This window comes from Calliopsis andreniformis, chromosome 6 (assembly GCF_051401765.1).
Source record: "Calliopsis andreniformis isolate RMS-2024a chromosome 6, iyCalAndr_principal, whole genome shotgun sequence".
Taxonomy (NCBI): domain Eukaryota; kingdom Metazoa; phylum Arthropoda; class Insecta; order Hymenoptera; family Andrenidae; genus Calliopsis; species Calliopsis andreniformis.
In genome coordinates, this window is record NC_135067.1 from 5,751,694 (window position 1) to 5,769,824 (window position 18,131).

Consider the following 18,131-nt stretch of genomic DNA (forward strand, 5'->3'; position numbering starts at 1 on the left):
TCGAATGCTTTCCTTCATTACATATCGTACACTACATAAAAAAAATAAGTTGAAATTGAAACAGTAAAATAATATTTTTTGACATCGCTATTACTAGCTTTCCGCTTATATCACCAGTTCTGAGACACCTTGTGTTTTGGTAAACATATTTTCTCCAGTAGTATCACTTTCCTCGCGAGTCTGCAATATCTTAATAAATGAACTGCAGATTTTTATGCATTTATGGAAATGTTAAACGAGTAAAAAATTACATACTTCATACAGTACTAAAAAATATATACAACATAAAAATAATTTGCATAATTATCATATCATAATTAACATCGGGTTCCAAATATTATAATATTTGAGGGATAGAGCAAATTTTGATTTTCCTTCCAGTTCTTTAACTATGTTTATGAAACTATGAAATTCCTTAAAACTCTAAAGTTTCTTAAAAATTCGAATCAGTTAGAGATTCAATCGTTTCCCACTTCCTTCACAATCACTAATTCGAAACAAAACTTAGATACAGCAAGACTAGCTACGGTACATTTGCTTACGAAGCGCCCGTCTGAATTCGATCCAACAACAGTAGGACGGGAAACAGTTAAGGAGTTAACTTCTTCCCAGTTCGGACCAGACTCCACTTCTGCAGACTAACTACCCTGACGCTCTCTAATTATCACGTACAACTGTAATGTACACAAGGAGCTCTCCCCCCCCGAATAAAATAAGAAAACAAACAAGAACAACGACTGGCGCGCGTGCGAGGAGGAAAACAGAGATTGCTGAATAAATAAGGACGATTCGTCGAGGACAGCTTAGAGTGGGAGGTGGCAGGAATTCGAGAAAGCTTTCGAGGGCTCGCCCAAAGCGAAAACGCCAGACCCCACGGAACAAAGCGCGGAAATTCATCTCTCGTTTCGTTCCCTTCGCGTTCTCTCTTCACTCGCTCTCTTTCCTCGGTCGCGCCGTGTGTTCGGCTTTTCAACGCCGACGCGGAACATCTCGTCGTCGGGCTCGTTAACGTTTGATTCATTATTCAAGATCGTAATTGGCCGAAAGCTACAAGGGAAAGATCGCGAGCATTCTTCTCCCTCGAGCTCCACGCGACCCTTCGAACTCTCTGCTCCTGTCTCCATGTCCTTTTCCATGTTGCATCCTTGGAACCCTCCCCCTCTGTTCTTCAACGCCCCGCCACAGCATTTATTCTTTGATTTTAAACGGCTTGTCGCGTCTTTGCCGATGCTCACGAAGCTCGTCCACTCTCTGCTGCTCGGGGAGCGCGAAGAGCCGATTTGATCGCACTCGATGGCCCAAGTGGATTTAATACTCCTGTGCCCGCGGTTACTTCCGTTCTAGGGAATTTTCGAGCCGTCTGTTCTGTTCTGCAGAGGCTTCGAGTGATCTTAATTTAAATGGTACACTGTGTACGCAACGATTTTTGATCCTGCGTTGTTCATGGGGAAAGTTTCGAGAAACTATTTACGATAACTTTCGGGGGAAGCGAATACCGTTATCAACCGCCTCGTGACCTCGTTCGACAATCGATATTGGATTTTCAGGGGAGCTTCATATTGAGAATGTTCGAATGGGTTAATTAAGCGAGCGTTATAGGCGACTGCAGTGGCTCTTCAAAGCTTCTGTGTATTGCATTTGCAGTCTTTCATTTTCCGTCGTTTGTGGGATAATAAAGCTTGACGACATCTCTATTGGCACTGTCTTCTTTAGGATTACTGCGTTTTATGTTTCCACTTTCACTTCTGCTGAGGTAAACACGAATTACACTGTTCAACAAATTTTGACTTTTTTTCGATTTTGTAAACGTGAATAAACATTTCTTATAGATTTCAACATGCTGATTACGAATCTGCAAACCGTTTTTATCCAGAACGTACAGTTTTTGAAAAAATCAATTTTGAAAAAAATGACAAATTTTCAACTTTGGGATTTTTCTGTGCTTTTGCCATAGTAGTTATTTAGTTGCTCTTTGCACGAAATGATTCTGTGAACTCTCCCGAATAAAATAATATAAATATTTATTAGATTATAAACATCGAAATAGGTTTAAATAACAATTAAAGTGAAAAGGACACCCAAAACGCACCCATTTTTGCTGATATTTTTCACTTTATTTCAAAAAGTAAGGGTCTAGGAGAAAATTTGACTATAACACGCGATAGTGCAAACCTTTCCACTAAGGACAGCATCAAGCGAATGTTCAAAATTATTTTTGTTTTCAATATAGAAATAAAATAGTTTGGCGAAACGCGCGGCGGCGACAGTGGTACTCAATGACGTCAATGCGTATAGGGTCCGCGGAACGGCAGGCGATAGGCGAGGCGTCCACCAGCGCGCGCCGCCGTCATTGAGTACCACTGTCGCCGCCGCGCGTTTCGCCAAACTATTTTATTTCTATATTGAAAACAAAAATAATTTTGAACATTCGCTTGATGCTTTCCTTAGTGGAAAGGTTTGCTCTATCGCGTGGTATAGTCAAATTTTCTCCTAGACCCTTACTTTTTGAAATAAAGTGAAAAATATCAACAAAAATGGGTGCGTTTTGGGTGTCCTTTTCACTTTAATTGTTATTTAAACCTATTTCGATGTTTATAATCTAATAAATATTTATATTATTTTATTCGGGAGAGTCCACAGAATCATTTCGTGCAAAGAGCAACTAAATAACTACTACGGCAAAAGCACAGAAAAATCTCAAAGTTGAAAATTTGTCATTTTTTTCAAAATTGATTTTTTCAAAAACTGGACGTTCTGGAAAAAAACGGTTTGCAGATTCGTAATCAGCACGTCGAAATCTATAAGAAATGTTTATTCCCGCTTACAAAATCAGACCCGTGTTGAACAGTGTTATTAACTCTAGGAATACTGAATTCCGAGTCGTCGCGCGAAAGCCTAAAGGATCCTCGAACCTACATTCCTTACATATTTATTCTGAAAATATTGTTTTAAGGGAGTCTATAGAATTTTTTTTATTTTTACAATATCAGCAGGCGGAAATATTCTATAAGCTGGTCTGATGGCATAGGACTCTAACAGATCCCCAGTAGTGTATGATGAGAGCTTCTCCACTGAAAAACTCTCGTAAACCTCACTTGAGGTCAATTGGCAGGCTCTTTTCAGTCTTAATTATATGGAATATTGAAATTAAAGGTGTGAAAGACAGTAAATAGTTTTCTTAAGAATTTTTTACTGTAGGGGAGTAACACCCCTGTCTGAAACATCACTTTTTAAAGGAATGGATAGATATTATGTGTACATATTACTACATATTTATATTAAAAATTTTTAAACATGGGTACTATAACTATTTGAAGATTTAAAAGGAATCCTAGATTATGTCACTAGCGTATTTAAAAATGTATTTTTAGTAATATTATCTATGATTACTTTTAAGTTTTTAGTATGTCGAATAATGAAGCGAATTGGTACTGTCTTTGTTTTAGAGTACAGGATATTCTTAATCCAACTGTGTTTGGAATATTCCAGTCACTCAATTTAATTTCTTCAATGCAACTGAAGGTCATTTCTCTGTTGTATCTGCTTTCACTCTCTCTTGCATTTAGTTCTTCAAATAAAATCTTCTCAAATCAGTTTTGTGCGCGATAAATAGACGATAAATAGAAATGTCAATATAACCAAGGACGTGAATACACAAAAGGGGGTTAAAATATCAGTTTTTGTATTAAATGATAATATTATCTTATTTTCTTGAATATATAATACTTTTCTATATGAAAAGTTATAGACTCAAAGTAATTTTGGTGCAATGTGAGAGATTTGAAATTGTTCAAAAAGAGAAAATATTTTTTTCCTCTTTTTGAGTCACATCAACTTGGGTGATTATTAACGACGTCACCATTGATGTAATCGGTTCTTAGTATGACATTTAATTTGTTTATGCTTTCTAGAAATGCAAGTACTCTTGGAAGTCATCTTTGTTAACTGAAGAGTTTCGAAACTGGAAGATAAATATTCTGATATTACTTTTCCAGCACCAAATGTGGGTAAGAAAATAAGAACCTGTTGACAGTCAGTGAATAATAACTGATCTTCTTCTGAGATTAAGAAAGAGTGTGAGAATTCAGTATGACCTTTCCTTAATTGTGTTAAGATGACCTGTTCCTCTTCTTGTAAGATAATGACTCAGACTTTTTTCGTCTATATCTGACCTCGATCATGTAGTTTTCTAATGTTTCCCTTTCTCTTCTCCTTTTCTTCAATGTTATCCTATTAGTTTCTTGATGTAATTTATTAAATCTTTATATAGAATTTTGAAGTCTTTCGTGACAGTTAATAAGAATTCAGTCCTTCCTACAGTCTTGTCAGCTCTTTCATTTTGTGAAACATTTACATGTGCAGGAATTCACGTTAATGAAACAGATTTCTGATTATTAAGAATTGTTTTGACATATAATTCTTATAGATATTATGTGTATATTTTTATAAATTGTATATTTGTCAGGTATTCATAGATCTTAAATCGTTAATAATGTACTTATTGACTCTGTTAAGACTAAAAAATATTGTAAATTAAAATTAGATCTTAAAATGGTTTACAAGTTGCAGGTAGCTTTGTATATACTTCAGATATTTTCATTACAAACATCTATTTTCCAGATCTATGCGACAAACGTTCTATGTGCACCTATTTTGCTAAAGCAGTGCTGTATTCTGCATTTCTACATTTACATACCTCATTAGCATTTCAAATACCTACATACTACTAACCAAAGACCTCTGCAATAAATTTTAGATCCATGTTACTTGCATTAAGAAAATATACTAAAGTAATCCGTGGAGTGTAATTATGATAATATTCATGGATAGTGATCGAACTCATAGAGGACCTATGAAATATTGTAAATAATAATAAATAATGAAATTACTGTATTATAATATTCTAATTACGAGATATTCATACAAATTAAGTAAATTTGAATAGTCAAACCAGTCATTATCTCAGAAAAAGAAAAATTATATGAAATAAAAATAAATACAGTAAATTCTTTATTTTACATATAAAAATGACTATTAAATTTATTTAATAGATAACACTAGACTTTTTAGTATTATCTATTAATAATACTGTTATTAGAAGAACTTCTAACAGTTTCTGACAAGAATCACTGCAGTTTAGAGCTACTTGTGATTGGCAAACAAGATCAAACACGATCAACGTTCATAAAAACAAGTGCCATCACTTCAATGCCTTTGATTCTGAAGTCTGAAGATACTATACACACGTTTCGAGATTACATAGATAATCACTCCACACCGTGCCTTGAACACCCATAGGCGTCAGGGAATGTGGTTATTAAGTAGGAATAAAGGATTTCCGCACACAGTGCGCTCTACTCATTTGAATATCAACGCTCGAAGGGTTAACGTGAATCGTACGGAGTATGGATGACGAGAGTCATTTTAAGCTCTACGAATGATACGTTCGTGCGTTTGTTTCACGGTAAAAGGACGGAAGAGAAGAAGCCGGGAGGATTAATTTTTAGAAAACGAAGGAGAAATTCGTGTGAAACAGAGCTATTTCTGCAACGGTTTTATTCAGCTAGGACGGGAATAACGACGGGAACAATACCAGCAAACGAGCACGTTTACTTCCGTGAAAAGCCTGTCTCGGTTGTCTCCGCGGATGCAAACAGAGGACTCGTCATCGACGTTAGTTAGCATACCGTGGAAACTCGCCGCGATAATTCAATGCAGCTAGGTACCCCATTCAGATATACCTAGTAACTAAGCGACAATACGACACACGTGCCTGCTTCGATACTGCCAACTACGATTACCGTAGATGCTACTCCTAATGTTGTGCCACCTCGTGTTCTGTGTTAAATAAAAACTGAAAGAGCTAGTTCGTCGATAAAAACCAAGAATAAAAATAATTTTCTTTTCTCAAATGTCACCACAATCTCTAATCTTCGAGATTAATCCTTACTTTTTAACTCTTAACTTTAATCCTTTTTAACCCTTAATGTTTATTGCAGGGATGGTATTTTGTCCTGACACCGAAATTCAGTTTGATTTTGGTACACTTTTTCAAATAGACGGTATTTAATTCGGTTTTTTATGGTGCTGTTTTAAAAACCTTATTTATTGGTTTTACAAAACGGTCTCCAAATAACCAAATTAAATTTCAAAGTAAATTCTATTTAACTTAGTACTGTACAAATAAGCAAAGAACACCTTATGCTGTAGTACAAACGAATTATTAGTAAAATAAGCTATAATTGGTAATAAACGAATAAAAATTCCAAAGGCTTTTATAACTAACACTCGAACTAGCGAGATTAATCTATATCCATTTTTAACAATGTCCTAAAATTACAAGTTTTTGAAGAAGTGCATAATTCACAAAAATAACATTTATTTATTTACTTTTCTAGTTTCACATATCATTAATTGCGAAAAAATACCGCTTACAAAGATTAAAAAATAGAGCTCTGATAACTGAACTATTAATCCTCGGTTGTCACACCTATTCTGCAACACACGGTTCAATTTTCAAAGAGCAACTATTGAGAAAATAGCAGTAATAATCGATAGAAAAAAATTTAGAATATAGTTTGAATATTGTAGAATATATTTTGATTATAAAAAATTAAGTAATGAAGTAACATGTTCTAAAAAAAATTCTTAGGACTGTAAGTATCAACAAAAAACAGTTTCGTGGAAAAATTGTAGTTTTTCCATATTGTAACCAGTGAAACTACAAATTTAGCTTTTAATTTTGCTAATTTCAAGCTAATTTTAACTTTAGCTTTCAAATTTGCTATTAAAATGTGCTGTAGCTTAAGAAAAACAGAATAGCTTTTTAGTGCAGGTTTAAAAAAAAATATTTATTTGACGTATCGAAAAAGAGACATTTTTGAATAACAAAAGTGGTGTGATTATATTCACCACAAAATTTATCATCAAAAACAGTTCCACAACTTTTTCTGTTTAATTATTGTTTGGTATTGTACCGACCCAGAGTGACAACCGAGGGTTAGTAAAACATTTGATAAATGACTTTACTTAGAATTGGAATAACCGTGTTGAGCAGATCCTGAATATCACAGCGAACGACACAGCCTGTGCAAGGTTAAAGCCGAATCATTTAAACCAGATGTCTGCGATAAGCGCCGAATCGATGACAGTGCTTTCCGCGCGTTCGTCGTTCCTCGTTCGCGGAAACCGAATTTCCGGCAGTCGTTGGAAAATCAAATCGCCTCGACAGGAAAAGAGAGCGGCAGCCTAACAAGCCAAACTCTCCAATCAGCAAACGCGAAAAAGAGCAGAGGAGCAAGCGTTCCAACCAGATCCTTCAATTTTCGAATTATCGTTGCAAACAGTCATCGGTTCAACTGCGAACCGAGTCACAGTCAATGTTACCACCTGTCCCCCTCTCTTGTCCATAAGTACACGATCCTAGATTGCAATCAGAACAGTTTACATACGAGTCGGTGCTCTTTTCGATTAGTCACGTTCGCCTCGATCTCTGTTAACCCCTGCCGAACCCTGTAACACCTCCCATCCCTCTGACCAACCGTCTCTAGTCGCCAACCGGATCGTTAACTTCATTTTGTTCGTTAGAATCCGAGGAGAACTGTTTGGCCTCCCGTTTACAAATGACGACAGACTGAGGGCGCTTCCGGTTTAGACGATCCAGAACCGTCGATCGATCTTCCAGTCTTGCACAGTGGCAAGCTTAGACTGCGGAAGATTGCGAGATTACTCTTGGTTGGCAGGCCAAGTACCGCGCTAGTACCCCACTGCAGAAGAGGGATGAAGATCGAGAAGTTTTCACGGCTTATCGACTCGGCTCCTAGTCGGGTTTTTCTCCTATTTTTCTGTCTACCCAGCCATTCGATGACCCCCGAGATACCGCGCGCGCAATGGTACTCGCGGCGTCGAATCGATTAGAGTTCAATCGCGTCGAATGTTTTCGAGGGACGAGGGAGCACGTGAGTTTTGGCATGAAAGGCACTGTTGGGAGCAGCCGAGGTTGAATATGGTTATTAGTTCGGCGGCCAATGACGCGAAGTCTGGGAAACAGTGGCGTTCATTCAACGATGAGTTATCTAGCCATAGATCTATCTCTCATTTTGTTGTAACTAGGTAACTTTAGTTGGATAACTCTATCGCTCGCATTTAGACTAACTAGGTAACTCTATTTAGATAACTTTGAAATGAAAGAGAGTGACAACTAATAAATGTGTTAATAGTAATTGGAATCTCTTGCAGTTAAGTGTGCTCTTTGTGGAGGTTCCATGGAAAACAGAGTTTGTATTTTAGAAACTCTTGGCATTTAACGAGAGCATAAAAACGTTTCAACGTAGATCCTAAACTCGACTCTCGCAGTACGAAATACAATTTTTGATTCATAATTACAAGAAATGTTTCATATGTTTTCTTTTCATCTGAGTACAGGGTTATAGTCACGCGTTTCATCTCGGTTACAATTATGCAGGACATTTCTACCACTGTGCTCTATTTTCTCGATTCTTGATATGAATACAGAAGTATCTAGTTTAATTATGATTTTCACTTTATGTTATAATTACCTTTTATAACTTCACTTGTTTCTTCTTTGTTTTTTACTGTGATTAACTTCGGACTGTTTCATTTTAGCTAATTAATACCCAAATTTTCAGACTTTCAAATAGCAACAATGTTAATACCTAAGAATTCAAGTCTAAAAAAATTTTAAATACTTTAATAGATAAATTTTGAAATATTCAAACACTCATATATTTTACTATACAAGTTTTCAATGTCTTTTAGTACGCATAGAGCTTTAGAGCTTCGAAATATTAATAGCCAAATAAAATGAAATTTATGACATTGTAAAAACAGGTATTCCCATTGAAGGTATAATCTTTAATGAACAATATCACTTGTTAACAGACCACTAAATAGAAACAATTCCTTTTTATAAGCGTAATCGCTTGAAATATCACTGCGTTTTCCACCTTTTCGCTATTGTCTTCTTTTTCCTTGTTTATTCATTGGCCGATAAAAAGTGATGTAGGTGTGTTTTTAAACAGCCCAACATACCCTGTGTGGAATATCTCAAAATCTTGGGACACAAACATCAAACATTCCGACAGAACTTTCCTTGCGGTACAAGCTTATTCCTGGTAACAAGTTACAAGACTATAATAGCGAGTAAAGACAGTATGCTACGAGGTAAGGGGCACTCTTCTCAACCTTAATTGTACAAGACTTCTACTCAACACGTCTCTACTTGTCATTCTTGCTCACGATACAAGATAGCACACCAGCTAACAAACGATAACATTAGGTTAATTCAGGGTGATGTAGCTAGTCATCTAAAATGATCAATTGAAGTACAATGACCCACGAATTTGTTCACGAAGAAGTATAAAGTTCACACGTTCAAATACTAATTATGTTTTAATTCTATAATAAAATTATGTACTACGATAGGTTACACAGTGATAAAGAATTCTAGTTTTTCCACATGAACTTCGTCAATGTGTAAAAATAAGACTAAAATGTTATATAATAAAAAACCCATAAGTAAATGATATGATAGCACTATTTTTTCCTACTTTAATAAAGAACAAGATGAAAGATGTCACAGTTATATTATTTATTGATAATGTGTAGTTGATTTGTGAAGAGTGATTCAACATGCTAAATTAAGAGTAAAATGAAGAATGACGAAATTTGATTTGAAGCTTTGTTCTTAGGATATTAATTACTGAAAATACATCTAAAATGTGTGTGAAACGAGTCTGATTTGGAGGCTTTCTTTACTGTTGACGCAGATTAGTCAGGCGAAACGCAGTGATATCAGTAGAATAAGACGAATCAGACACATTTTACCCACATTTTAAGCTCATTTTCAACAATCAATAACCTGGAAACGAAGCCTGAAACCCATTTCCATCACTCTTCCTTTCTATTCTACTTTAGCATGTAGAATCACCCCTTCAAATATCTGCCACCTGTTGTCGAAACCCCCGTATATCAGTGATCACATACTAGATCCTCAATACCACCAATCTCTATTACCACTACAATAAACTAAACCAAAACATAGTGCTATCTAGATGAGATCGCTGGAACATTTCGATTGGCCATCTTCCAATTAGACGACTGTCCATATCACCTCCAACTACCCCATCCCTCAAACTCTACGTTCCAACAGATGCAATCAAACTGAAACTGAACTACTCCCACCTGTAACCAATAACTGTGTCACGATCGAAGCATTCGAACTCGAGGTTCCAGAGGTCCGTGCCGATAATTGAAGCGGCGAAATACGGGCATCCTGGCATGGGAGGGCGACCTTGAGCTTCCCAGACGCCGACTCATCGGAAGCTGGGTCTCCTTCGGTTGCCCATCGCGAAGGAAAATGGCCTTTGAACGAGTGCGCAAGGCCAAACGCCTGGCAACCTACGCGTCGCGTAACTCGAATATCCGTTGAAACGTTAAGTGCAGGGCGCAGAATGCGTGAAAGGTACGAGGAGGGAGAACGGGGGAGACAGACAGATGGAGAGAGATAGGGGAACAAGGCGAGGGAGGGATGGTGGAAGAGAGATGGGGCGAGGGAGTCGTTTCTCTCGGCTGCGTTGTGTTATCTAATTCAGCGAATCGGTGGGTATCGAACGGCGCAGCCGTTTCCGTATGTGGGTCAGTGGTCGATACGCGTGTCCCTGCGTCGCTCGGCGCGGCGCGGCTCCACTCGACGCGGTGCACCGCATCGTATGTGGGACATAGGCGCGTTATGGTTCGTGGTCACTTCAGCGAGCACGTTGCCGCGCGTTTAGGCAATCTATCGCGAGCGGACTTAACCCTTGAGTACTGTTCAGAGATAGATAGAAGTCGCTTGGAAAGAATGGGGGTCTGATTAGTTCTAAACCTCCTTATAGGCCACCTTTGCTAGAATCGAATAGGGCAGGAACATTCTTTTGTTCTGTTAATCGAGTGTATACTTTAGTATCGCCTAGTATTGCCTAATATCTCTTGGTATCACCTAGTATATTACCTAGTATCCCTTGGTATCACCTAGTATATTACCTAGTATCCCTTGGTATCACCTAGTATATTACCTAGTATCCCTTGGTATCACCTAGTATTGCCTAGTATCTCTTAATATCACCTAGTATCCCTTGGTATCACCTAGTATTGCCTAGTATCTCTTAATATCACCTAGTATCCATTGGTATCACCTAGTATTACCTAGTATCCCTTGCTATCACCTAGTGTCACCTAGTATCACCTATAAAGTGACACTTAACTCATAACACAATTCGAGCCAAATGATATGTTTGAAACCACTTAAAATTATTTCGAATCTATCTCTCATTTCAACGATTGAATAAGAGTCAAAATAATTCAAAGTGGTCTGGCCCCACCACTAATCGCGAGGCATGCCTCATGGCAGATCTCATCACGTAGGGGATACTTATACTTAGTGAATAAGAGATTCGTTACCAATTTGTAGGTAAAAATCTACAGTCAGAGTTATATGAAGTCAGCGAAGATCTGTACAGAACTGGAAAGAAAGTCATTTGGAAGGAATACGAGTCTAATTGATCCTAGAAATTATATTACCACTTCTGTCTGTGATCTACCTTCGTTTTTAATGAGATATGTTAATGAATTTGGTTTTACTAGCCAAATAAAGTTATGTGTTGTGTGTGTATATGTATAAGATTAGAGATTTGTCACTAATTCATAAGTAAAACAATACAGGCAGAATCACGTGGAGACTTAGAGGTATAACCTAATACATCTTTTACTTCTGTGTCATGCAAGATAACATTTTTCCAGTTCTGCTCACTACTGACACGCAGTCTTTCAAGAGTATGTTCGACAACAGATGTCAGAAACTGTCAGGGACAATTTTGCATGTCAGAATAAGACGGAAATAAAGAATAAGGAAATTCCATTTGGGGCTTTGTGTTTAAGATATTAGTAGTTGAAAGAACGCTTGTAGTGCATGTGAAGTGTGTCTGGCTAGACATATTCTATTGTCTCATTCTAGTAGCATCGCTGCGTCTGACCTGGCTAATGCTCGTCGGAAGTAAAATGAATCTCCAAGTAAGACAGATTTCCAGCACATTTTAGGTGTATTTTCAACAAGTAGTAACTCGCAAATGAAGCTTTAAATGCAATGCAAAATCATTCTTGATTTTTGACTTGTACAATCACTCTTAACTGACACCTGTTGTCAAACACCCACTAGTGAAGAGCATTAGTACCTATTAGCACAGAGTCAGACTAGCACGGAGTCAAATTAGATTTTTGTTAACACGTTAAGTGCCACATAAAGAGAGCAATTGAAAGGTTCGTATTAGAGACAATCCTTGTTAAATTTTACGTTTTTTATAATAGCTAGAATGTTATATTTAATAAGCACATTCTAGAACTTATATGATCAAAACATAATACACACAATATGAAGAATATTTTGTAAAAAACAAAAAAGAAATAGTCATCAAAATACAATAATTCCAATGCCTGCAGAAATTTAGTTACAGCATAAAATACTTAATTATCTGATTATCTCAGAATATTAAAAAATAATTTCATCAAATAAAATGGAATAATTGTATTTCGAAAGCACGATTGCTATAAAATAAAATAATAGATATGTCACTTGAAGTAATACTTTAAATAATGTCATATCAAAAGTTATCCTATTATTCATGTATGTATCATTTTTATCACATCTTTCATAAAAAGACTACCAGCAACTGAATTAGCTTTAAAAAATAGTCCCTCCATATAACCTCATTATAAGTCATGTCATGAATCATGAACCTGTAGCGGAGAAACTTCATATAAAATTCATCAAAAAGCTTAAGGGAGTTTTTAACAAATCGATATTAGAATCATATCGAGCATGTATGGTATTTAATGGATCAATGCATAATACGCAACTATATTAATAAACTCGAATATTAACAGCTAAATTTATTGCTTTAATGCGACGGCATATTACATCTTGCGCTCAGCGATACATAGGTATTGTGTTACTGGATGAAATTTTGTTTTCATATAGACACTGGATTTAATGGATACATGCTCGGAATTAAACAGACACTCCCTCTTCCAATTAGTCCGTTAACTCATTGGTTGAGGCACGTTCCGAATGAAAACGTTACCGTATACTTTCCCATAATTTCTACGTTAACTAATGGAGTAAAAAACACCATGCAATGAATACAAGAGATAGTTGATATTTAAGACTAAATATAAACGGCCCTTGTACACACAGGAATTCCTATATTTTGCAAGTAAATACATCTCTTTGATAGTAGGAGATTACTTTTTTAGTACGTATATTTACAGAATGAAGAGATTTTAATGGGTTCATTTACTTTTCTTAGAATTTTAAGTTTAATCAAGATTTTACAGGGCAAAATTAATGTACTACTATTTCTACTAGAATTAAAAAATGATATTTCTGAAACAATATATATAAATTGAGAAAATTGTAGATTCGTAATAGTAAATTCGTAAATCACTGTATACATATTTTTTAGTTTAATTCAGTGTTAATTTAAAATTGTTAAAATTGACATAATATTCTTCGAAATTAAAGTATTGGTATACGAATATAAATAATTGCATTATATCACAGTTATATTAGCTATTCTAGTAGTGGTATCGTTAATGTTCATACCAATCGTCCTACAAAATTATGAAATAGGCTGTTAAACCACACGCAGCATTCATTGAGAATGAATCGATTCGCCTTTGACACATTTGCGTCACTGATAGCCTACGCTGAGCTCTCCATTCAGATCATCAGATGTTTTGTCCCAGAGTATTCTGTGTTTCTCGTTGACCATAAATCGTTTAAGTAAATATATTTGTTTTATTCTACAGCGAATTGTGTACGTTGCCTCTTCATTCTGATAATAATTCATTTTCAATTGTCGATGGTACACACGGGCTATCTGAATGACACCTCACCCAAAATGGAGCAACGTGACACCTGTTAGGTATGTGAGAGGACTAATTCAATCACCGATGATTCTTCAAAATATGTAAATACGAGCGAGAATCGAAATCTAAAAGCAATTTTTCAATATAACGATAACTGGAATTTTGTTATTATTCTTCGATTTCCACTCGTATAATAGTAGCGGTACTCAGTAAATAATTATTTTGTAACATGTACATATGTATATAAGTTCAAACCTTTTTTTATTATTTACCTAACTAGTTATAAACTTTTCATAATTATACACAACCTTTTACCACCTTTTATAAAGATGTACTGGCTTATTTAAGAAAAAGTTAACGAGTTATGAATTAACGAGTTATCCTCAATAAATAAGTCTAATTTGAAATAAGACATTTTCAATACCTGTAATTCTTCTATTCTTTTTGTACTGATCATCTACTTCTAGTAAGACCCACTAGGAATTATTATCTATAGACTTTATAGTAATTTTCAGTGATTCTAATACTTTTTCTTCTAATCTCTTTTAAATTGTATACAACAATATTAATTGAAAATGCGAGCATAAATATTTATTTATGGGTAAATAATTATTCAATTATTTTCTAAAGCATTTGATGTATCGACCTGAACAAATTATTTTACGAAAAAATTAAAGTGTCAAATTTCATGAACATTCTTTGACATTACTACCTCACTTCCCTAACAAACTAACTGTAATGAAAATTTCGCTTCTAGTACAAAATTATATAGAAAATCCCATTTCGAGAGTAGTGTCCCTGCTTGGCAAATAACTCATTTAACAACTTCCTATCGCCAAAACTGCGTCACTTTTTTACAGCCTTTGCTCTCGGAGAAGTTCGTCAAAACTTCCTCAGATATTTGAACCTATCGCTATTTCCGCTGGTCCTGTCATGAATCTTCGACGCGAACTTTAAAGCAGCCACGGCCAATCCACTTTGCAGCGAATTTACGTAGAAGTTAAACTTACAGACCCGTGACCGACCAATTACGATAAATTTTCAAGGGAATCTCGCGTCGTGACCAAAAAGAACAGTCTTGCTCGTTTCACGAGATCCTTTTCGCCAACAGTTTCTTCGTTTCAGAGGAAGCTTTCTTAGCTGAGGACCGAACGGAGCAGGCTTCTAGACGAGCTGAGGCTTAACGAACTTTCCGATGCACCTTTAAGTGGCGATAAGCGAAACGATATTACGCCCCCGTGGAAAAATAATGGAGATGAATAATAGCGAGCTAGTCGCGACCCAAATCGAAGCGTCGATCGATTAAAAGGACGAGTTCTTCGCGAGTGCATTAGCATGGGTTGGGTATGGGTGTGTCTGTGCCTTCGTCTATTATCGGCCCTCGTTAACACGTTCCATGACCCATGGACCATCAGTGACCCTTCGATATTTATAGAAAATCGAACCTTTGAACTTCTGAACCTTTGAACTCTCGAAGGTCCTCCTGTCATTGAAATTACTCGAAACGGAGTTGTTCAAAATTGTGCAACCTAAAAGGTTTTAAATAAGTATGAGACTGTCAAAGGAAAATGTCGAAGCGCGAATATTTCTTTTTATTTCATTGGGAAATCGCGAAGAGTACTTAGCATCGAAATATTAACGAAGATACAAGCTTTTCTGTAGCACGCAGTAGTATCTGGTTATGCTATCTGATTTCACATGGGAATGCCGTATGGTTATGATAGAGGAAGTGGACGATTCTGTTGTGGGAATTGGAACTTGGAAATTAAAGCAAACGAATGGACTTTGCAAATTAACAAATTTTAACATCAGAAAATTTAAATAGGAATATGAAGAGTACTAGACAATTTTAATATTGAAATATTGAGATACATTTAATATCGGAATATTCTAAAACTTTAATACTGACATATTTGAATATTATAATATTAAAATATTTAATACGTTGAATATTACAATGTTCGAAGAGTTGAATAACGAAATATTTGAATAGGTAGTGAAATATTAAAATAGGTATTGTAATACTGAAAAATTATTTAATAAGAAATAGCTCGTTTTCAGAAAATAAAAAATAATTATGTCATATGAAATTATAAGTCAAAATTAGTGTAAAAATCGTAATTGTAATCAGGCATTTCTGTATAATTTGCATGTACTGCAGTTATCGTTAGTACAATTTTTTCATTTTTTCACCGATGCAAGAAAATTAAAAAAAATTGCAATCTTAAAAATGTAACATTTAATTTTAATAAATCTTCAACGTGAATAATTTATATCATGCCCCACAAATGTTGAATTCAAACATTGAGGAAATTTCTACAAGCACTTACACGTCTAGAGAATAAAAAATCGTTAAAAAATAATATCACGTTATAAATTATAAATATTATAAATTTAACTCACTATTTGACTTGATTTAATCCTGCTATGTTCTTCTCGAAAAGTTTGTGTGAAACAATAATAACCACCAGCACATCAATATGGATACAATTAAAGAACTTTTAATGTAATATCAAGAATGAGAAATGTGGATATTATTTCACATTTTTCTCAAATTTAAGGAATTTGTTCAAAAAACAAGAATCACAAGCAGTCAAAACCAACCTCAGCAACGTAATAGAAGTAACTCAAACCTTGAATCAAAATCTAAATTTTTTGAAGCTTCTCATTAGCAAACATTCGATTCACATAAACTTCACTACCTTTTAGTAATAATATTAGAAGCATAAATTCTTCAATGAAAATACGTCCTGCGTAACGTACATTATGTAACAGAAATGAATTGAGTTATACTATGCATGGAGAGTAGTAGAACTGCAGTAGCTATTTGAACACACAAGATTTAACACACCCATTACGTGTCCATCATCGAATATTGCGATCTCATATTTCAAGCAATTTCTACTCTCTGACTTCTATAGGCATCCGTATCTTCTATAGGCATTTTGACGATCAATACACTCTGTGCGTTGGACGCCTATAGGCGTCAGTGAATACGGTTCACAGATACGACTACAGGATTTCCGCAGAGGGCACGTGCGAAGTATTCGAACTTCAGCATTCAAAGACTGAGGCTACCATTGAGACCCTGAAATTCTGACGTGCAGCGGAACTGCGATCGGGCGAAACTTCCGTCGTGAAATTCGCGTAATGATATCGCCCCCATCGACTCGATCCGAGGGCGACGATTCTTGAGGAAAATAACCTCCGGTTAAACCGTCGCGTAACAAGGTCCGAGGCCCTCTGGCTACGAAACAAATCACGTTAACGCGTCGGCTAATGGCCTAATCGTCCCCAGACCCATCCCCGAAGCTCTTCATCGGATTACCTGCTGGCTAGACTCGGGAATATGCATGCGCGCGCAGACCGCCTACTAAATCGAATTTTCGCGTGTTTACGCGCTTACTTTTCCCGATACAGAGGGTGAGAGCGCGAATGTGGAGCATCCTCGCGGGATCGATCGCAGGCGTTCAACTAATAACAAAATTTATGTAGACACGCAGTGACTTTATTTTAGCGAATTTATTTAGGAGAAATTAGTTCAGTTATCGCTAGGGGTGGGTTGGTGCTCGAGCCTCGGTTGGGGTTTTGCTGACTCGGGGCGAATCAGGTCTGGGACCGAAAGTTTCTGATGCTTAGAGATCCGAAATTTTAGGGTTGAAGTCTAAGTCGCAGGTTATGCAACAGTGGGTATTAAGCGTTCTTCAGTACTCAACGCGTCAAGTATCAATTATTCTTTTAACGAAGCATTTAGCTGTACGTCGCGCCACAATTGTTCGAGCAAAAGGACGCCCTTGCCACGAGAGTGAAACGATACCAGGCTCGTTCGATGCCGAGCTGTGAACAGAACGGGGATCGCAATGGGCCATCGTCATGCTTGTGATTTGAATACAAAGAAACGCGTGCGCTTTAAAAGTCTGGGCCTGGCGAGGCTATAGCTCTAGGAAACATTCGTGTCATCGTGAAAGAAAAATTATGTGTTGGATAGGTCGGTGATAGTATTGTAAAGAATAATTAATTAATGTAAATGAATGTTGTAAAATTTAGGAAGTTCGCCTTGAATTTTAAAGTAAGACATTAATGAGTATGCTATGAGTGACAGGAGTCATCAAGAAATAAATGATTACTTACTATGTATTTAATGTGTACTGACTACTGGGAAACTTTTTCTAAAGGACAAGAATACACAATTTGCAAATATTATACTA

The 18,131-nt window shown here is 36.2% G+C and overlaps 1 protein-coding gene across 9 annotated transcripts in view; it reads right to left on the reverse strand.

The window, feature by feature from the left end:
• Positions 1 to 18,131, reverse strand: part of LOC143180522 (uncharacterized) — a 125,987-nt gene that overhangs the window by 57,673 nt on the left and 50,183 nt on the right. For 6 of the 9 annotated variants that reach the window (XR_013002139.1, XR_013002142.1, XM_076380304.1 and 3 more), the window contains exon 1: positions 10,204 to 10,319. The exons of the other annotated variants lie outside the window; for them this stretch is intronic. Coding sequence is in view for 4 of the 6 variants with exons in the window: in XM_076380304.1 (XP_076236419.1) it covers positions 10,204 to 10,301 (98 nt within the window). In the remaining 2 variants the exon portion in view is untranslated. Of the gene's footprint in view, positions 1 to 10,203; positions 10,320 to 18,131 lie in introns of those variants that run through there. 9 annotated transcript variants of the gene reach the window in all.